The 23,715-nt window shown below is 36.5% G+C and overlaps 1 protein-coding gene across 2 annotated transcripts in view; it reads right to left on the bottom strand.

The window, feature by feature from the left end:
- The window catches only part of CNTN3 (contactin 3), a 174,800-nt gene that overhangs the window by 47,534 nt on the left and 103,551 nt on the right, over window positions 1-23,715 (bottom strand). For both annotated transcript variants that reach the window (XM_034440553.3, XM_034440555.3), the window contains exons 7-9: window positions 16,518-16,654; window positions 6,627-6,756; window positions 2,781-2,931 (exon numbers count right to left, since the gene is read on the bottom strand). In XM_034440553.3, the coding sequence (XP_034296444.2) occupies window positions 2,781-2,931; window positions 6,627-6,756; window positions 16,518-16,654 (418 nt within the window). The remainder of the gene's footprint in view (window positions 1-2,780; window positions 2,932-6,626; window positions 6,757-16,517; window positions 16,655-23,715) is intronic.

Here is a 23,715-nt window from a genome sequence, read left to right as displayed (position 1 = left end):
TGGATAACAAAGGTGAAAAGCAAGCAAGGGCTGGAGCATATAAAACCAGATTGCTAGAAGACAAAACCACAAAATTCCACCTTATTTCAGCCATTTTATGCAATCACAGGAAAGGCAATTATGCTGAGTGACCAGCAGTAAAAGGAAATGAGGTCACTCAAATCCACAAAGACTAGACAACATCAAAACTGACACCAGACAGAGCATAAAACAACATAAAACAACAACTATATAGGATTGAAAAATATGGAGATGATCCAAAAACTTGTTGAGAATTGGACCTGATAGAACAGATATCATCATCATTATCAATCGTCTGTAATTCTATCCTGTCATCCTAAGAATGCTACAGAAATCTACTAGATTTGGTTTTCAGTATATTTTCTTTTGTGTCATTCATTAACTAGTCTTTTCTTATAAAATATGTATCATTATTTAGATTTTAAAAATCAGTTTAATCCACCACTCTCTCTTCTGTAACACTGATCCATCTCCCAATAAGAAAGATTTGAGAACAGCAGCTTTCTCTTTGTGAGTATCCCCATCAATTGATACTGAGAAGAATGCACTTCTGATCCTAGAAATAATTAAATGCCATCATGATTAATAGCCACTGATAACTTTACCTGCAAAGATGTTATCAAAGTTTCTAAAATCCTTCAAATTGATAGTCATTGGTATAACCTGCAAAAATGACTTTTGTATAATTTATTACATACTGTACTATATGAAATGTCTGTCTTGAATCTCCCATTATTTTGCTTCATTATATTATTCTGGGTTTTATTAGCTCTCTCCCTCCGTCCCTCCTTCCCTTTCTCTCGCACCCCCCCCCTCTCTCTCTCGATGGATGGATGGATGAATGGATGGATGAAATAGCAGAATATATCACCTTACTCAGTTTATTAGGGATGAGAGAATAAGAAAGACTACATTAATATCAGAATGCTGACTTCCTTTTCCTTCTGGTCTAATAAACTGAATTTATATCAGTTAGATGGCAATTGGAATGTACAATAAACTTTAGCATTAAGCACCGATGGCAGAGTCATTGTGGAATGTACTTGTCAAGAATATGTAAACCTTCAGGGGGGAGGGGGAAATATTTGTAAAAAAATTTTTTTTGTAAAACTCTTTAATAATAATAAAAAAGAATATGTAAACCTTTTTCTCTTCTTACTCCTCTTCCAGACATACTTACAGCTACTTGTCATTCATGGGCTTTGTATATTAACATTTCTACCCCATCCCAATGTCCCCACCCCCAAAGAATGTGAATGAAACAGTGCTTATAATTGAACAGATGAACAAGTATGTAAAAGATGGGTATGAAACGGGTGAAATCCAGCAGGTTCTGGAGAACCGGTAGCAGAAATTTTGAGCAGTTTGGAGAACCAGTAGCAGAAATTTTGAGTAGTTCAGAGAACTGGCAAATACCACCTCTGGCTGGCCCCAGAGTGGGCTGGGAATGGAGATTTTGCAATAACCTTCACCCAGGAGTGGGGAGGGAATGGGGATTTTGCAGTATCCTTCCCCTGGAGTGGGGTGGGAATGGAGATTTTGCAGTATCCTTCCCCTGCCAGGCCCACCAAGCCACACCCACCAAGCCACACCATGCCCACCAAGCCACGCCTGCAGAACTGGTAATAAAAATTTTTGAATTTCACCACTGGTATGAAAGTCTTAATTTTCTGAATTGTTTCAAAAACAATAGGCTGAGTCAGGACCTTATTTAACTGTTATACTTTTCATTTTCCACCCAATCTTCACATTCTCATTTAGGATATGTGCTATCATTATAGCTTTTCCAAAGTTTCAATATATAAATATAAAATAAAATTTACTCATGTGTGTGGATGTGTATATATTTGGATAATCTTCAGTGGACTAACCTCCTTCTATTTTTAGTATATATTTTTTTGCTTGCAACAATGAGAAGGACATGAGAAGAAATCAAGAATTTAGGTAAATTGAACAACATTGGCTACAACTCAAAGAGCTTGGAGAGACAACCTGAACTCAATCATTATGTAGTCTGACCTTTGCCCAAACTCAACATCTAGGCCATGATAATAGGAGCACTCAAATCATGGAGTTACATGGATCACCTTACTATTTGGACATATGACAACTCCTTCAGTCCTCCAAGTGGGACTGAGACCTAAATATCTGAGTCCATAGAAAAATACTTAGTTGCTTCTTTACTCTCTTTACGGCTCCAAATCCATTATTTACAGCACCTGCATAAGAGGTTATTTCAGAACTCTCAACATAATGAACATACTGGGAAGCAAAACCATAACAACACTGGCATGGAAGAAGCAAACACGAAATAAAATGCACCACACATGCTAATATAGTGCTAAAGACAGTGGTAAAATACTTTTATAGTTAGGTTTGTCAACCAACAGCTAACTTTTATTCATAACAAGGCAAGTAGCTCAGTTTCTGCAGAGAGTAGGTGTGAAAATTGATGCGGCAATTCTAAAGCCAAATCCAAGCCATTTGTTTTGAATTTTGGAAAGACCAAAGGTGGTAGATTTTTTTCTAAAGTCTGCCATTAATAGTCCCAACACAATTTTGAATAAGCACCTGGGAAAAGATTTCACTCAACGTACTTCTATGTGGCATATTATTCCTCTTTCATCTGTACTATATATTTTGATGAAATTGGATGGCTTACTCAGCAACATTTGCCACCTAACTTAAATAGTGTTGTTCTTTCTTTCAAAATATGACAATATTTAAATTATAACAGGAAGACATTCACAACATAATACCTTTCATTTTCGTGGAGCAGCTCACCTCCCTTTTTCCAAATAGTTGTCGCTTTAGGGGAAGCTTTTGGGTTGCACTCAAAATGAGCTGTGCTGCCCTTTAGAAGCTGAATCAATTTCTTCACTGGGCTTTTAGAAAAGTCAGGAGCAGAAGCTAGCAGCAGAAGAAACACATTAACTATGAAACACAACTTCTCCAGAATGTCCTCAGTGAGTTCCACAATTCATGTTACTTTTTTTTTCTTTTTCGTTAACCATTGAAGAATATGAAATTCTCATTCTAGTTCAGCCAAAATAGCACTGAAACAGAAATTGTACATCAAAATGCCACTGAATTAAACTGGGATTAAGCAAAGGCTTTACTTTCAGTTCACCGATTGTAAGAAGACTCCAAAGACCTACATTTTCCAGCATTTGTCTTTTTACAGTGGCCAATTTCTCCCTCGCTGTGACTTTCCAACAATTGGTATTGATTTGATACTCATTTGCCTGGCTGAATTCACAATATTTAATACAATATGATATTAAAACATTGCATTAGTGGTAACAATAGGCCCCAAACACTTCCTTTGCTTTCAGTGAGTCTCTCTGCCCCAACTTTATTTTTATAAATGCAGGTTGCTGACATGCTGTAAAAGAAAGCAAAGACATCTCACATCATATTTATTTGCAGTAATGTCTTTGTATTCCATGAAAATCCTGATGAGATGGTACAAAGTATCTTGAGAAACTATTTTACCTTATGGTAAATAAGTATTTTGTGACTGGTCATGACTACTCTACTAGCCATTTTTCCCATGGCAGGCATTTGAAAGTATAACCACCATTTTGTGAAAGTACTGCTACCCCTCCCCCAATAAATAAGCCAATGAATCTTGTTTTGACATAGGATGATGGAAAGAAATATCCTAAAGTGATTTGGCACTAGTTTTAAAAGTAGTCAGGAAAAAGGCATTAACTGAACTGAATCAAACTCAAGTCAAAGTTCAGATTTCAATTGCAGGGGTTTATTTCAAGAAAATATTACTAAATTATTAGTGGTGCTAATGATGAAGCATTGTCACATTTTCTCATTACCACATGTTCTCATAACATGTTTTTTTTATACATAACTAACAGCTGTTTTGCAATGTTTGGAAACAGGTTTTCAGAAAATATACAGGGGAAGAACAGATGTAAGATTAGATTAGAGCTCTTCCATAAATGGATTTTTCAGGAACTATAACAAAATTGCAGTTTAATAATTTATTATGAAAACTGTCCTGGAGATAGAAGAAGAGTAGCAAAATACTACTTAGTCTCAGTCAGGAGACTGCTTGGTGATACCTTTGACTTTGGGGAAGGAGACAGGGAGAAGATGGAAGACTTAAGGGAGAGAAAGAGAAAAGAAATAATGTTTTTCTTTCCTTATGCTCTGTTTAAAATATTCAAAGGACTATGGGGGATAATGTTAGCAAAAATGCAAAAAAACAACATGTAAATATATTTTCACTGACAAATGTCCTTCAGGTGGAGCTTGACTATAGATATCTTCATTGAGACACTCAAATAAATATTTTTTTCTGGGAGGAAAATTTCCCAGTCTAGCCAAATTTCTGCTACTTCCTTTCATTAACTAGGTCCAATTCTACTCTGAGATCAGCCACAATTGGGAAGGCACTGTCAGTTAGCTGGTTTCATTGGCTACTGTAAGACTTTATATTATAGAATGGAGATGTGGAATAGAGTGAAACTGAGTTTCTTCCAACAAGATTTGTACTTGAATCACATGAAGTTCAGCAAGAAAGAATGGGTCTGGAACATTATAATTTTAGCTGGACAAATTGGTCTGTTTGCTTGCAAGAAAACAAGCAAGCTCAGAGAGCACAAAGGACCCTTCTGAACACACACACACACACACTATCTATCTATCTATCTATCTATCTATCTATCTATCTATCTATCTATCTATCTATCTATCTATCTATCTATCTATCACATTTCTATGCCAATATAGATCATAAAGTTCTTTAGAGTTTGCAATAAATCAATGTAAAAACTTTAAATAACGTGTCAAAATTAAAATTAAAATTCAGGTATCCAGATTACAAATTCCTGGAAGATGTTGAGTTCAAAAATTTAAATAAGATAAATAAATAAAAGTTGCATTTTACTACATAAAAATGAATTAAGCCTACTGTACGTTATAGATAAAATTTAAAACAATTCTTACAAAAGATACTTAGTATTTCACAACTATTTCTAGTCGACCAAAAGTGTTGCCGCTATACTCATTCAATGACTTAGGAGTTTTCTTTTATTCATCTATTTCCAAATAATACTACTATTGGAGACCTTTTCAGGAGATTTTGTCCAGCTTTGTTAGATACATTTTAGTCTGCCTTTCTGCTAAAAAAAAGAAGAAGAGAACCTTAGATGTTTGAAGATTAACATGGTAGAAGAATGATCACTGGCACCAGATTGGACACAGTCAAATGGCTCCTTAATTTCATTCAAAATTCAGTTTCACTGGCCAATCTAGATTTCAACAATCCATATAAATTATATTAAGAGTTAAATTGTCAGAAATTGATTTGGGCATCAAAACTGGTAACTGTGCAATCAATGGTCTAATTAATAGCTTTGTTCAGATTTGTACTTATATGCTATTAACTACCTTAACACTATTATTTTACTGTTATGGTATATCCCCTATTCTGCTAATCACACAAGCAGTCATGTATGTGGGAGCAGATCAAGGCAATTTACTGAGGAATGGATGCATGAATGCACAACACCCAAAGAGGCCAATATGGCTCCTTAACTGAAAGGATACGCAATATGGCTTCTAAACTCGTATTTAAGAAACAATATAAAAAATGCAAAACTGGTTACTAAAATGCAAGGCTGGTTACTATTTGAACATAGCAAAAGCTTTGCCAATTATCCTCTGCATGAGGATAAAACCTTGTCATTTGTTCTAAAAGCAAACTAGGATAGTTAGTCCTCGACTTACGACCACAACTGAGCCCAAAATTTCTGTTGCTGAGAGAGATAGTTGTTACGTGACTTTCGTCCCAGTTTTTGATCTTTCTTGCCAAAGTTGTTAAATGAATCACTGCAGTTCTTAAATTAGTAACATGGTTTTTAAGCGAATCTGGTTTCCCTATTGACTTTGCTTGTCAGAAGTTTGCAAAAGAAAATCACATGATCCCGGGACACTGCAACCATCATAAATATGAATCAGTTGCTAAGTGTCCAAATTTTAATCACGTGACCACAATGATTAAATGCAATGGTGATAAATGGTCATAGGTCACTTTTATCAATGCCACTGTAACTTCAAACAGTCACTAAATAAACTGTTATAAGTAGACAACTACCTATATCACCTTCATAACTAATAATGGGTCCTTGCACCTACATTATCAAGAAAAAAGTCAGAGAAACTTAACTGTCATTTCAAATGACATTGCATTCTCAAGAATACCAAAGCTACAATACAGAAGGTCAGTGCCATGAAGTAATATGCTGAGCCAATGTTGCTTCCCAATTGTGTGATTAGTTTTAATCACTGGGCTGGTATCCAAACTTTGTGTCTCTTCTTCCCATAATTAATAATTTATCTTGGTGTCCTTGTTTTAAATCAATGAATGATTGAGCTATAAAATATAGCTCTTTCTTCTTTATCCTCCACCACATCCCTCAGATACAATTGAGAAAATTACACAGAAATGCTGATAAATTGAGTTGTGTGAAAACATTTTTGCTAAATTTTCAAGATGGTGTAGGAAAACATGACAGCTACTGCAGCAGGAGGAAAAATATCTGATGAATAACAACAACACAGAAAGCAAAGTTGTGACTTACCTACAACTCGGAGATTGGCACTGGCATATATTGTACCATGTTTGTTCTCTGCTATACACTGGTACATGCCAGAATCTGTCAAGTTTAAGTTTGTTATAGTCAAAGCTCCATTTTCAATTTGTATTCTTCCCTGGATAGTAAAAGCAAAACATTAAAAAGGAATATATTTACGTGACTGAAGAAACAGACAAGCGAGGGTGTTTTGGCTGCACAGCAAGTATCTCATGCCTTCATTAAACTTCATTTGAAGAATTCATACATAGCTTAACTGATGTTTAAGACAACTCTAGAATTTCCATGCATTGACCAAAGTGAGTGATATGCTAATAATGGTTTTTATGACAGACAAAGCTTTATAGAGCTTTGCGGTAGATATAAGCATTGGACTGAAACATCAGCTTTGAAAATCCTATTTCAAATTCTGAAAGGATTGAGTTGGATTTGCTTGTCAGTGAGGTCTATTCCTAACAATCCTGGGATCAACTTACTTTAATTTTGGGGCTTACAAGCTTGTCTACTGCAAAATGCTTTTACATGGGAGGAAAAAAAGTAGGTTTTTTCCCCCCTTTGAAAATGACAACTCATTTTGAGGTCTAATTCTTGCTCAGCTTATATATTTGAATCTTTTTTGTTCTCTGTAGTCTTTCATACATACTTATTATATACTCATATATACTCACATAGACAAATACTTGTCAAGCTTTCTACCTAATATACAATTTCTTTGGGGTAAAATTGTGATTGGTTGATGTTGGTAGAAGTATCTGCTTTGTATAACTGAACATTCCTAAGAACATAGAATTGATGTGATCAATAATAGTGAAGCACGTTTGACAATTTTAACTGAAAAGAGATTTATTTATAGGATGTACTGTACATTAAACGGATAGGTAAACTCTAGCAGTTTGCTGAGTATATCCTACCAGGAAGAGAGTAAAATAGCTTGTGCCCTCTATGTGCATGTCTTGGAAGAAAGGAAAAAAGGAAGCAATCTAAGATTAGGGAGAACTTTGTCAGGTTTCACACAGCGAGAATAAGTAATAACTGATCTTGGCAATAAGAGTGCTTCACTTTAAAGTTTAATTGTAGCAACATAAAAGTTGGTAACTCCAAGGATGTTCTATCATTACTGTCCTTGAGAAAAGATAGCTTGAATAAATAATCTATACCTCCCATAGAAGGTCAGTTTTCTGAAGAACCCTGAGGGACAAACCTGATTAATTCTTTCAGTACCTTGCCAGGTATTCAATATTTTAGAATACTGAACAAGTCAGTATTCTAAAAAAGCTACATCAGGGGTGTCAAACTTGCGGCGTCACAGCAGTGTCACGTGGCATATCACAACTTCCCCCCCCTTCACCAAACCTGGTGTGGATGTGGCCAGTGCATGACACATCTGGCCTGCGGGCCACAAGTTTGCCAGCCCTGAGCTAAATGATCTGAAGAGAATTTATTAGCAACAACATGTAAAGTTGGTAGACCTTTAATAGAGCTGGTCACCCCAACTGCCCAAGAAAATTTGAGAAACAATTTGGTGATTCATCCCCTATTTTAACATGGAATATAGACATGGAAAAGAGAGCAAAGAGTCCTTGGGAGTGGTTTCCATCTTACTCCCTCTACTCCTTGATAAAACACCGCAGCATGCAGAAAATGTAAGTGACAGAAACAAAATAGAGGCTGACAGATAAAAGGAAGTAAGCTGCGGCCCAAATCTTTGTGAGTTACTAATTGAGGAGGACTTTGGAATAGGAAGAGTTATAAAAACATCACCCTTAGCTCAACACTTGGTAGTACAGTGGTTTAATGCACCCTGTTATTAACACAGCTGCCTGCAATTTCTGCAGGTTCGAATCTTACCAGGCTCAAGGTTGACTCAGCCTTCCATCCTTTCTAAGGTAGGTAAAATGAGGACCCATTTGTGGGGGCAATAAGCTGACTTTGTATAAATATACAAAAGTATGAAGGCTATTGCTTAACACATTGTAAGCCGCCCTGAGTCTCCGGAGAAGGGCGGCATATAAATCAAATTAAAAAAAAAAAAAAACACTTCACTTCAGATGTAGATACTATTCTGAGTTGTCAACCTGAAAAAATACCCAACCAAGTTGCTGCTCATCTCAAAACCCACTGGAGCTTATGCAACATTAAGGCAGTGATGAAGGTAAACATATTACAAACCTGTGTGGGTTTTTTTGACCCTGAAGGAATTTTGGATAGCGCCACTCTAGTTGAATAATTGAAAAACATGTTTTTTTAACCCAAAATTCCAGTACCCTTTCAATCACCTCAGTAACATTAATTAGTAACTTTGAATATCACTGGCTGGAAGATCAGAGTAACAGATTGGGATATAACGAAGCTCCTCTCTAACTTTGACTTCATAGCCGTTGAAGGTACATGGATGACTACAGATGTGGAAAAGATCCATTTACTAGGCTTTAAAGCCTGGACTATTCCTGAAAGAAAATATAAGACTAAAGGGTGTATTTATCTGAATGCTGATTCTTTGTATTTCATATAAATGTGATATATTTATCTAAATACTGATTCCTTGTATTTAGCACATACACATTTTATTACTATATTTTCTTTTATCTTCTTTATCCTGGATTTAGATCCTGTATTTTATTTTTATTTGATTTGATATAGTCATAAGGCTACTTATTTATTTTTAAAAAGTCTAAGTAATTGATTGTTGTTATGAATTTTATTGCTAAACGTTCTATAACTTACACAAGAAGATACCTCCAAATATTTTATATGATTTGGTAGTCTATAACATGCTACCACGATAGGGTTTTTTGGGGTTGTTGTTGTTTTACTTTCATTTACTTTTGCCCAAACACTTTTGTCTGAATTTATTATGCAGTAACCTAGCAGCAAATAAAATATCTCAGATCTGTTCACTCAGTGATAATATTTATGCTGTTCAGTGCAAGAAAAAAGAAAGATAAGTAACAGAAAGAAAACAAACATTTTGATGTGTTTTTTGTTATTTTCATCATTTGGGAAGAAGTGGGCTGAATGTAAATATTAAAAGGGACTGAAATGGGCCCTTTTGGACCGACAGAGACTAGAATACAAATACTCCAGCTAGAAAGAATAAAAAGTATACAGAATGTCTGATTTTTGAGAAAACTGGCTTGATTTAGAAGGATGATTCAGTCAAATCTCCTTTTGACTAACTCATTTTCTTAAGCTTTACACATCTGTAGTATATATACTGTATTGTTTAAAGGCAGCCCAAGTCAAAATATTGGTTAAAGCTAATTCTAGCAGAGGAACCTCCATCCCCCAGATATCACATACTGTAATCCCTGTATATCTCCTATGAAGTACTGCATTTCTTTATCAAAGTTCCCACTCTACCCATTTTCAAAGCACTGATCCCATTCCCTAGACTACACCCCTCTTATTTCTGATCAGCAGTTGCCTAGAGAAATCAACTTTTCCAAAGTTTATTCTTGACATATATTTTATTAAAAAAATATTACCTATATAAAGGTTATTTTAAAGAAGTTGATAAAAAACAACTATATCGATTGGAATTTCTAACTAATCTATAGCAACTAAGGGGGTGGCACAATGGCTCAGAGATTAAGACAAGGTTCGAATGCCGAGTGTGGTGTGACAGGGTGAGCTCCAAATTCTCTCCCTACCATGTTTCCCTGAAAATAAGATCCCCTGATAATAAGCCCAATAAGGCTTTTGAGCGCATGTGCTACATTAAGCCTCCCCTAAAAATAAGCCCTTCCCAAAAATATTTAAACGCAGAACTGGAAATCAGGTAAGGCGGCAAGAGGAGCCCCATCTTGCTCCATGTGCCCCAAAATAATAAGACCTCCCTGAAAATAAGGCCAAGCGCTCATTTCAGGGTTCAAAAAAATATAAGACAGGATCTTATTTTTGGGGAAACACAGTAGCTCCTGCCAATCTAGCAGTTCAAAAGCATACAAATACGAGTAGATAAACAGGGACTGCTTCGGTAGGGTAACAATCCTCCATGATATCATGCTAGCCACTTGACTGCAGAAACATCTTCAGACAGTACTGTCTCAATGGTCCTTGAAAAAGTGATGATCACCTCCACCCACATAGTGGGCAATGATTAGCAGAATAAAATCTGCAGGGACTCCTTTACCTCCTATACCATACTTAACTTTATGGCCAACAATCAAAATCAGGCATTTTAAAGTTACATAGCAGAAGGGTATGTGAAGAAATATAGTTTATAAATTGTTTCTAAATGGAGATAAAGCTAGTACCAGACTTAGTATTTAAAGTGGTTTTTGGCATTGATGTGTACGCTGAAAGCTGCATCCTCTAATGAAGAATTAAACATAATGTTCAGTGAGAAACAATATCTTACCAGTGGTTCTCATATACAAAGCCAATTCAGTATATTTCATGGGAATAGATGCCTTGATAAAACTTAACAGAAAAATGGCTGACAAAAAATTGAAGTCAATATTTAAAGTTTGTTTCATCCTCAAAAATTGATACTTGGAGAGCAATTGCACACAATTTCATTTCTTTTTAAAAGGAAGTAGCTTAATGATCCATTCTGGATGCCAAGACGGTTTTGACTGATCCAAGAATTTAAAGAACCATACATCATCTTTGTTGCTCTTCTCTGAGATTCTGGAAAGAGTGCAGAGAAGGGCAACAAAGATTAGGGTGCTGGAGATTAAAACATATGAATAACAGTTGCAGGAATTGGGTTTGTCTAGTATAGTGAAAAGAAGAACTAGGGGGTGACATGAAAATAGTATTCCAATATTTGAAAGGCTGGCCACAAAGAGGCTCCCACAAAGAGGGAGTCAACTTTTCTCCAAAGCACCTGAAGACAGGACAAGAAGCAATAGATGAAAACTAATCAAGGAGAGAAGCAACTTTGAACTAAGGAGAAATTTCCTGACAGTGAAAACAATTAACCAGTGGAACAACTTGCCTCCAGAATTTGTGGGTGCTCCAACATTGGAAGTTTTTAAAAAGAGATGTGCCTGGAATGGTATAGGATATTCTGCTTGAACAGAGGGTAGGTCTCTTTCAACTCTGTTATTCTGCATACAAAATGGGAGATGGATGTAACAGCCAAGTAGTTAATATCTGCAGGGAAAAAAGTAGGCTAAAGCACAAAAGGAATTTAAACTATCCAAAGAAGTTATAATAAAAGAAGAAAATTATCACAAAAGGGGTTTGGACTTTACCCTGTAGTAAAAGAGGGAAAAGGGTGAGGGATGGGTCTGCTTCTAAGAGAAAATATTGAAATGAGGGCAGAACTGTTTGCTTCAGTTTTCTTTTCTGCAGAATCTATTATAATAAGCTTAAAAAAGTAACGTAACTAAGCAGAACAATTGAAAAACAAAGGGAGTGGCAATCCAGTGTAAGTAAATGCCAACTTAACACAGCCAACTCATCACAGTCAACTAGTCATAGCCAACTTGCCATGGCCAACTCATCACAGCCAACTCACCACAGCCAACTCACCATGGCCAATTCACCATTGGACAACTCAAGACAGCCAACTCACCATAGGACAAGACTGACATAATATTGAAGAAATGGTGGAATAGAATCATTAAAGAACAGATGCATATCTTTTGATTATTTCTGCATATGAGAAATAATGTAGGGGAAGAAATAGATTAATGGAATTTGAACCTAAGAAATATGTAAACATACATAGAAAGGCAAAAAGGAAATAACCTGATCAGGTTTGGATATCAGTTACCAGAGATAAAAATTACACATAGCAGGTCACAGGGAACAATCCATCAAGTTCAGACAAATACTGAATAAGAACATTAGAATTAACAGCCATGCAGCAGGTCACATAATGGTCAATGTGTAAAGGAATGTTGACAGATGCTGCTGGCAAAGAATAAAAAGACAAGCTATATAAATTCTGTTAGAAAACCAGGAATTCATGCAATCAACTATAAAATCCAAGAGTCTAGAAGGAGCTTGCAGCTATCGTATCATAGACTTTTGTACGATCATTCAGAAATCATGGAGGATGAGCATTTTTCAGAAGACAATGGGTATAGTGCCAGAGGACTAGAGAAGGGCAAATGTTGTTCCTCTTTGCAAAAGGGGGTGGGGGGAGGACCCAGTTTGATGTAAATTGCAAACAAAATCCTGGAATACATTATTAAGCAATGAGCTTGTGAACATTTAGAATAGAATACAATTGGCTGCATGAGTTTATGAAAAATGATGCCAATCAACTCACTTTTTTGATAGAGTGATGAGGAAGAAGACCAGCAGAGCACATCTATTAACAAAAACTAGCAGTCAAAAGACAGGATGAAAAATATTTAATCTCACAATCCTGGACAGATTCAACCATAGTTTCAATGGGGAGCCTGCAACCATCCTAGACGAAGCTAAACTAAAAACACAGGGAATTCCTGGAAGCTTGGCATTCAGACAAATCGGCTATCAGTGGACACATAAAAATAAATCATATTTACATAGTATTTAAAAGAGATAATGAAAAAGTTAAGAAGGAAACAAACTAGAACACATCTTCTCCAGCAGTCAATATTCAGGGATTAATACCAGGCAAACAATCCAGCAGAAAACAATACCCTAACCAAAGAAGAAAAGTACACCCACCCCATCAAAACTGGCAGGGCATAAACATGAAACAAACTTCACACTCACATTGATGTTACATAATTGGGTAATGAAAAATCTGCAAGCAAACAACCAAGCTCAGAGATCAATAAGGTCTCCAGAGTCATAAGTATAATTGTCCATTGGAATGAAGTGGGCATGGAGCTTCAGCAAAATATTTGACATGTTTTCAATGAGATTCTAGTAGAGAAAATACGATATGAGGCTAGCTTATGAGAGTTAGTCAGACATACAATAGAACGAGTTGAACTACTATAAACAATGATTAAACATAAATGATTCTGCACTGAATTGGAAGGAAATGTTGACTGGCCATTTTGCAGGCCTCCATTTTAGGCCCTGTGTTGTTCAACCCAATTATAAATAACTTGAACAAAAAGTTAAAAATATGATCATCAGTTTACAGATATTTATTTATTTATTTATTACATTTATTACATTTATATGCCATCCATCTGTCTATCTAGAGAGCCTCTGGATGGCTTACAATGAAATAAAAGCATAATATAAAAGCATTAGAATTGACAACAACTATTGTCAATTTTATGTACGGTGCGTTAAGGCTATTGCTTAATGCACTGTAAGCCGCCCTGAGTCTCCGGAGAAGGGTGGCATATAAATCAAATTAAAAAACAACAACAACTAAATAAAGGTTAAAAATCATGATAATGGATGGTATAGGGGTAGGCTTTTGTCTCTCACTCAACCAAGCAGCAGAGTGCACCCCCACCAGGGCACCAAGCCAACCATCAGAGCTAGATTTTAAGACCCTTTTGGAAAGCCAGAAGGGTAGAGGGAAATCACACTTCTGGTGGCAAGATGTTTAGAGGGCAGGGGCCACAGCAAAGAAGGCTCTTTTCCTAGACCCCACTAAGAATTCCTTGGCTGATGAGGTCTATAGAAAGCCTCTTCTCCTAGTGGGGAGGTTAATCCAATTGGAATGACATGGTTCCTCAGATAATCTGTTCCCATGCTATAAAGGGCTTTAAAGGTGATAACCAACAACTTGAATTGAAACCAGAAGCAAACTGTATTACAAAAATAATGGGATAGCAAGTATCAGAAGATAGTATCAAGATTCAGGAGTACGTTGAGAAACTGTAATAATGGACGGAGCTAGTAAGATGAATTTCAATGTAAATCCACATTTGGATAGAAAAAAAATTAAAGGATGACTAAAGGATGAAGTTATACTGGGCAGTAATACACACAAAAAGTATTTGAGTGACTCACAAGCTGACTATGATCCATGAGCACGACAAAGCTGCAAAAAGAGCACATGCAATCCTAGCCTTCATCAACAGTGTCAAGTACAGTGTCAAGAAATCACTATTCCTCTCTATTCCTCATAAACCAAGCCACACCTAGAATACTGCATTCTGTTCTGGGCACTACATTTTTAGAAGGACACTGACAAACTGAAATATGTCCAGACAACAGCAATCAGGAAATAGCCAGTTAGGACAAACTTAGAAGAAATACCTGTAATCATTGTGTGTATTTAGCCTGGAGAAAAGAAGATTGCAAAGAGACATGATGCTGCTATCAAATATTTGAAGAGGTGTCATACAGAAGACAGAGCAGAATTGTTCAGAGTAGTTTCAGAAGGCAGAGCAAAAAAGAATGAGTTTAAATTACACACACACAAAAAAAGATTTTGAATGCACTTCAGCTAAAATTTTCTAATGGTAAAAGCTATTCAACAGTGGAACAATGTCTCCCTGGGAGCCTATGTTTCCTTTGCTCACGATATAAACAGAGGATAGATTGACATTTGTTGAATATGTTATAGAACTACTTTCTTGTACTGACCAGTGAGTTTAGACTACATAATGCCCAAGATCACTTACAATCTTGCATTCCATAATTCTTTGAATAAAAGCAGAAGTCATGGAAAGGAGCTAAATATGTCCTTAAATACTAGCGACATAATTTTCTGAAAAAAGACATGAGAATGATACTAGTTTTGATGTATCAAATTTATCCAAAGATCATATTGTGCAGAGGTTGATCAGATGAAGAGATTGGAGAAGGGTTATTCTGTTTATTCCTGTGTTATTCTGGAAGAGCAGCGTTCTTTATTGTTGCTAGTGGACTAAACAATTTTTTAAAATTTTAATCACAGTAGAAGTGATTTACAGGCACTGTTTCAACTTGTGGATGCCCTGACATTTCTTTGTTCGTAACTTCTCAACTTTATTTCAAAATGCTAACATTTTTTTGTTGTAAAAGAGGTTTATTTTATCATGCTACAAATACAGGTAAAAATATAATTAAAAAGTGCAATATCATGTAAGACTTTAATCTTAGACTTATAAACACAGGAGAAGGGACAGGGAGTTCCGATGACTCTGTAAAAGTTTTAAAACAACTCGTTATTGTTCTACATACCATGAGCACATAAATAGTTGCCTAAACAGCTATTTTGGGAATTCTGTGATGTTCATGACTGATGCCAAAACGTTGGCTTAACAGATGGCCTTCTCTCTGTCTTTCCTCTTTCCCATTTATTTTTTAAAACTAAAGCTGTCTATCAATATCTCTAAATTATATCATGATAGATTTGAATGGGGTCAGTTTGATTACCACCCTGCTTAGCTCACTAATTTAATTTAAAGCATGCTGAACAAGTATTTTTTTCCCATTGCAAAAAAGTTATGGGTTTTTTTTTCATGTTACAGGTATTTTCAGAATGCACAAATCTTTCTTCAGAATGCTTTTTGGGGATTTTTTTTCAGCTTGCCTCAGTGCTGCATCTGAACAATGTTGCAACATGGCAAGAAGCAGCTGGTGTTTTTGTATTCTGTTATATATGGGAGCTTCCCTGACTGCTCATGCTTCCTGTTTTGAAAGACAGCCATGGAAAAATTCCCTTAAGATGTCTTCTTCTCTCATGCTTTAACACAGGAAGACAAATAATTTGAAAACACACTTCGGGGAAGATTAAATAATGAAAAACAAAACGTTCACATGCAAGTTTCTCAGCTTCCTTGAAAATTCCTGATTTTCCCCTCTTCAATCAAAAGGAAGATGCATAATTGCATAAAAAAAACTGCAGAAGAAATTTGCCATGGCACTGATTTTTTATTAATAACTAGTTAATTGCCCAAAGACTGCTTGACTAGTATTACAAATTACCTTATTTAAAATTACTTGGATGAACTCAGGAAGCTACTAATGTGCAGTCAATGTAACTGTGGACAATATTTTTTTTCAAAACAAGGTCAACAAACAAAAACACATTACCTCTAATGCTAGAGGTTCTCCATTTCTCAGCCATCTGTAGGAAGGCTTAGGTTTGCCACTTGCTCTGCACTCCCAGTATATGTTGTCCTCCACTGCAGCTTCAAAATCTTTTATCAATTGAACCCAGTGAGGCTTGGCTTTAAATAATAAAAGGGGAAATTAAGACAATTAATAAAGACAAACTATGTTTGGGAATGGGAAAAAGCAAAAACAAGTGAACACAAGAAATTCAACTCAAAAATGTTCTCTAAATGTTCATCTCATAACATCGTTTGCACCATCCTGTAAACATTTTTAACATGCTGGTAAGTAAGGTAGTAATTTCACTGTCTTGCTTAACTAATATGCAAACATCCAGGAGGAGAAGGTATGGATACAGATGTACTATAGATATAAATATAGACACATGATTGAACCAAAGTTCAACATAATTTACTGCCTTTGAAATTACTATCTACTAAACTTAGTTAACCTTTAAATCACTTTGGCAGGGAATGGAACAAACATTTCATTTATAGCATGTTTTTATGTCTAATTGCTAATGCTATGGATCTTGCCACAACGAATGGAAAGTTTATAACCACAGACCTCTGCCTACATAAGGTAGTCACATACAATATTAGCAGAAATAAAAGCAAAGAAAAAACATTATGACCGGCACTGAAATAATAGAAAGATGGTGTCAAAGAGACTTTGGAGGTCATCCACACAGCTCCCTGGCTCTGATATGGCTCACTTATCAGTCATTGAGAACATCATTTCACCCTGGAGCCTCCATTTCAGATCTGACCTGTCATTAATGTTCCTGGTTATATGCTATCTGGCTATAGAATTTTGTTCCTCTGTATCCAATTTTGTTCCTCTGTATCGAAAGAGGGATTGGCCTAAAGTCCATGTGAGGGTTCTTTGCTTCCCAAGGACTGGACACACCACAGCATAGCACTTACTGTATGTACACAACACTTCATTACCCTCCCCAATCACAGATTATTGTTCTGGGTTAACTCTATCCTCCTAGACCTTACAAGTCAATGTAGCCACATAAATACATCTTCAATACTCAGTCCTTCAAGCAAACAAAATGGCAGTCTGTTAAATGGCATACAACCTTTGCCTCCCTCTAAAAGTTCTAGCACTAGTTGTGATGAGATGCTGTCTCAGTGTGAATGCTCCTTTGCTGGTTGCTGTGGAGCTCCAGGCCAGGTTTTAGGCAGGACTCCCACCAGGATAGGTTGCTTAGCCTAGTGTCAGGTTCCAAACAGAAGGAAATAAAAGGAGACAAACCTGGATGGCTACTACCTTAGTTTAATCACTTCTTGGCACTCACTGACAATCACAGATGAAAATCTTGTTAGGGCTACTGCCCTGTGCTTCCCACCACCATTTATCCATTAGTTATCACCACCCACCCAATCACGTGCGCTGCTCCCTCCCATGTGACCCGGAAGTTGACTTATGTTTATGTTATGTTTAATTCTTGAGTATTTACAACCAGCATCTAAACAGTTAATCCACCTGTTATTTCTGGCTGGCCATGATGATGTCATCCCCCAGCTATTCCTTCCTGTCAATCCTATCAGTTCCTGGGGGGCTTGATGAAGCAGATGCTGGGCTGAAACGAGGTTTGTGAGTTTCTCCCCCCATGAATGGCAGCTCCATGCCGACAGCGCGCTGGAGCTGACACCTAGGTTGTAGTCTTGGCAGTTGCCTCTGATAGTCAAGAGTCAGACAGATTCTGACTGATAGTCTCCTGTCTGTCATTCTCTATAATTACTATTCTCCAGTTTCCTCCCACTTCACCACCTGTTTGCTTTTTTCCTATCTCCTCTTCTCCTACAACCCTCCCTCCCCCACTCTTATCTTAGTATTCACTTCTGTAAGCTTGTGAGTAAACTGCAAGTGGGTGGAATTAATAAATGAACAAGGCCACCTCCTCTCAATTTTCTGGGGCTGTAAACTTTGGGGAAAAAGCATTAGCAACCCTGGCCTTGCGGGGAAAGGGAATAATTTCTGCCTGGCTGCCACTGCTTTTCCCAAGGGCAGACAACAATTCCAGTTTCACTTCTTCAGAGTCCCCCAGCGGGTTTTGTGCCTAAGGCAGGATAAAAGTCAGGGTCTCCAGGTTTCTAGCCTGGTGGCTTAACCACTAGAACAACCTGATTCTCTTTTCCTATTATATGGGGCATGAAAAACTCTAACAAGATGTAAATTATTTTGGCCAGGATGGACCAAAGGGAAACAGGTTCCATTCCTTTCCAAAGTTACTAAAGTCATTCATGGACCAAACATAAAAGAAAGAAGGCAAAGGAAAGTGTTGTGAAATCTTTTTGGGTGATATTCTTATTTATAATATTTTCTGTGAAGAATAACTTGCATTAGCTACAAGATGTTATTTCTAAAGTTCAAGAAACACGTTTAACTATTATCCCAGCCAGATGTCCTCTGGGGTTTTCTGAATTGTGTAAATTTAGGTACATATTACAGGTCAGCAAAATCTCAGACTAGAAAACAAGAAATGTAAGCTCTTCAACAGATGCAGCCTCTCTCCTGGGAATTATGGGATTCTAAAGATGATTTAAACTTCATTTTTTTTCCAAGGCAAAAATCCTCATTATTATAACTAAGAAGAGAGAATCGAATAAAGTTCACTGAACTTCTGAGTGTGAAAGAATTAAATACTGCTTTGTATTGTTACCTTGTGTTAAGAGGGCCATGTTTTAATTTTCCATTTGTTTTGTACATTGCTGCTTCTGATCTGGGCCTAGAAGATGGATCAGTACAAAAGTACTAATTCTTTAACTTTCGGGGGGGGGGGATCTTTCCAAGTGAAAGCATTACAGAGTAAGATAATTATGATTTAAAGTAAGTAGTAAAAAGTCTTGTGGGGTTGTGGATTCTCATTAATCACAGACCTTCAGAAAAAAAATGAAGGCTAACAGAAGAGTACATAATGGTATATTACCTTGCAACCACACAAAATTGTGGTTCAACATCAAATAGGCAAACAGCACTGACCTGCTGATTTTGTGTATAGACATGGAAGTGACCCAGAAATTACAGAATACAGAATAGAATCAAAAGGGATGTTGGAGGTCTTCTAGTCCAACCCCTGCTCAAACAGAGGAGACCCTATACCCGTGATGGTGAACTTATGGCACGCGTGCCACAGGTGGCATGCGGAGCCATATCTATGGGCACGTGAGCATTGCCCTAACTCAGTTCCAGTGCGTATGCACGTGCCAGCAGCTGATTTTGGGGCTTCCGGGCCCACTGGAAGTTGGGAAATGGGCCGTTTCTGGCCTCCGGAGGGCCTCCGGGGGGGGAGGCTGTTTTCTCCCTCCCCAGATCCTAGAAAGCCTCTGGAGCCTGGGGAGGGTGAAAAACGGGCCTACCTGGCCCACTGTGCCATTGTACCAAAAGCAGGGGGACTGTGGGGGGCATGCACAGGGGGTGGGGCACATAGAATTATGGATGTGGGCACACACACACGTGACCCCCCCTCCCGCGCTACCCCCACTTTTGACACTCTATGGCAAAAAGGTTAGCCATCACTGCCCTATACCATTTCAAACAAGCAGACGTCCAGTCTCTTCTTAAAAGTCTCCAGTGATGGGGCACCCACAACTTCTGTAGGCAAGTTATTCCACTGGTTGACTGTTCTCACTGTTAGAAAATTTCTCCTGATTTCTAGGTTGCTTCTCTCTTGGATTAGTTTCCATCCATTGTTTCTTGTCTTTCTTCTTTGTGGCAACTCCTCTAATATTGGAATGCTGCTATTATGTCACCCCAGTTCTTCTTTTCTCTGGACTAGCCATACCCAATTCATGCAACTCTTCTTCATATTTTAGTCTCCAAGCCTGTAACACAGGTAATTGCTCTGAAACAGAGGTAACTATGACACCAGTAAAAGATTCTTCCCCAGCCTTTTCTTTTTTAAAATATGTGTGTAAGCTACATGATATTTCCATTTCACTATGGATTCTTCCAGGCTGTTAGACATCCACAAAGAAACCCCAAAGTTTTGTGCTACTTAAGTGAGAGGAAAAATTGAGATTAGCTTAGTCTACTTTCACATTGGAAAATGTATGCAAGAGACGGGGAAAAAAGGCTGTTGTACTGTCCTAAGAGGCAGAATCCTTTCTCAGACAAACTCTGGGAATAAGAATTGGGAGGCATATTGGCTTGCACAGTCTCAGATAGACTCTAGACAAGAAGGCTGTTGAAGATTTATGAATTAAGAAAGGAAAAAAATGCCTGGTGATCCCGAGACACACTTAGCAATTTTGATTCCTTAGAGGTTTTGAAGTTGACAAGAGATCAAAAGTTTTACCAAGCAGAGAAAAGCCAGCTGCCAGACCAAGTGACAGAGGGAATTGCTGGGCCAATATCTCCAAGCCTTTCTGTGATTTTAGATAGTGATGGGTAAGAATATTTAGAAACATGAATATAGGCTATTAAAATTTTGGAATAGAGAAAAATAATGTAGTGTGAAAGATTGCTTAACAAAGGGAAGTGGTACGTTTAAATTTTCTAAAATGTGGGTGGAGAAGCAATGGAACACAGACTTTTAAATTAAATTGCAAAGTTTAGTTCGGAAATCCAAATCCAAATAAGATGCTGTTTGTTCACTTAATAAAGAAAACATCATCTAAAGTGGCAGTTTTCTACAGAATCCTGTAGAATTTCTACACAAAAAAATAGGTTTTTATTATGAATCTGTATGATTTTAATAAAAAGGATATGTATTGCTTTTGTGTTTTGTTGAATAGGTCAATATTCAACAAATTCATAATACATCAATTTTTGGCCAAGTTTCCAGCTGATGGGTAGAATCAGTCCTTAAATTATTTCCTATATCCTTTGTATTGTCAATTGAACTAATACATCTTGTATAATAAAAGGGAGAGTCAGAGATTTAGGCCTTTATTACATTGTGCATATCAATGTTGACCTACCATCTGATAAGATGGGTGGCTGAATGAATGAAAGAAAGAAAGAAAGAAAGAAAGAAAGAAAGAAAGAAAGAAAGAAAGAAAGCTTTCCAACTTTAGATTTAACAATTTGGGTTACATTAAGGTGGGTTGATTCCCAGGAAAATATTTGCACTGAATTGGAGAATGGGGCAACATCAATATTTGATATTTGCAATCAAAACAAGAAAATAATTGAAATGCATTGGTCCTATGACATGAACCATAGTTCAGGGCCAATAAAATAAATAATCACCTTAAGAAATTAGAAAATACTATATGACTGGCATACAATGATGCACCTGAATCCCCAGTTAAAATTGTTGATAAATTTGCTGGTAATTAATCTTTGTTGTTTTGTGTATTATTATTTCAAGCAGCAGATGAACAGTTTTATGCTATTTACTTAAATAGCAGCTGTGATTGGCAATGCTTTTCTGTTTTAATGCTAAATTTATTTATATTAATTATTTTTTAATTTACAGAATACAAGACATATTGCATTGCTATACTGCTTTATAGAATAAAAATATTAAAATATTCCTATATGCCTTCCTTGCATTATGCATTTTCTTTTCAACTGGAAGTGAAATAACTTAACTTGGCAGTTTTCACAAGGAAAATTACATTTTGGGGGAGTAATGTTTTATAAAAATTGCTAATTAACACTTAGCTAGTACTTCAGCTTTTTCCCCCCAACAAAATAACAATATACTTTGTTAGCATCCAGTGGGTGCATATTTTAAAATGTGCAGGAGGATTTTTGTAGAGTGCCTATTTCATATTTTATTAAGCAAAAATGAATTGAAGAAAATAGGAAGAAGAATGGCATTATGCCCATATAATTTGCAAAAAAATGTTTTAGAAAAAGCAGATCATGTGCAATAGTCTTGTAGCGGAATTGTGAAAGTATGATTTTTGCATTAAAATAAGCAAATAAAATTAAAGTTTCAGATAATTAATTATTCTGTTGCAGCATAATAATATAGGTCTTTTAAATTCTGTTTTTATCAATAGAGATTAAATCTAGCAGCTGCCTATTAAAAGAAGTTAAGTTATAAAAGGCTGGAGGAACTTTGTAGCACTATACTCTGAACCTATTGAACAACTACAGGTAATCCTCTACTTACAACTATTCGTTTAGTGATCATTGGAAGTTACAACGGCATTGAAAAAAAGTGTCTTCTGACCATTTTTCAAACTTACAACTGCTGCAGCATCATTGTGATCACATGATCAAAATTTGGACGCTTGGCAACTGATACGTACTTATGACGATTACAGTGTCCCTGGGGTCATGTGATCTCCTTTTGCAACCTTCTCACAAGCCAAGTCAACGGGGAAGCCAGATTCACTTAACAACCATGTTACTACCTTAACAACTGCAGTGAATCACTTAACAATTGTGGCAAGAAAGGCCACATAATGGGCAAAAGTCACTTAAAAACTGTTTTCCTTAGGAACAGAAATTTTGCACACAATTTTGGTCATAAGCTGAGAACTACCTACAGATGTGGGTTGAAGCCCTTGCTGGGAGAAGCAATAGCAAGCAAGACACCAAACATGTAGACAACTGAAGTAACAAATATTTTTAATTTGTTCTGTCTTTTATTTCATTTTTTTTCTTATTCCTATATGGGTTGACACAGATCTTAGATCCAGAACCTTTAGTCAGAAAGTTAGTAGTGTATAAGCAATTTTTTTCTGTCATTTTTCAGTAATAGAAAGAAAAAGCAAAGAAATGCCAACTGAAAATATTAGAAATTTCATACCAATCAAAACTTCTGCCCCTGTTAAGGCAAATTCAATTTTTAAAACAGCTTTATTAAGTTTTTCAAAATTATTTTTTAAAAAATTAAATAGAACCACACTTTGGGAGTATTCTAGCAATTCACTATACTTAAACACTTCTGTCTAGTTGCCATTTCTTTTTTATAATGTGCTTCTTGTTCAGAAATCCAGCAAGGTATTTTTGGATATAAACTAGTTTATATTTATTCCAAATTCTCAGGATGGCACATCTAATGAAATGATTTTTGAAATCTTGTAATACCATAAATAGGCATGCCACCGAAATCTCAAATTGTGCCCTTCTAAGTCCAATAACCTTTTATCCCTCAGCATCACCCGTTCCTTCAACCAAATTAAGCAACAAGCTGCAAAGTACATTTTCAAATCTGGTAAGACTAGTTTATATACCGTATTTTTCGGACTCTAAGACGCACCTA

Source organism: Pantherophis guttatus, chromosome 2 (assembly GCF_059756535.1).
Source record: "Pantherophis guttatus breed Tessera chromosome 2, ASM5975653v1, whole genome shotgun sequence".
Lineage (NCBI taxonomy): Eukaryota > Metazoa > Chordata > Lepidosauria > Squamata > Colubridae > Pantherophis > Pantherophis guttatus.
The sequence above is the reverse complement of the archived record's forward strand: the minus strand, read 5'-3'. Positions and strand labels throughout refer to the sequence as shown.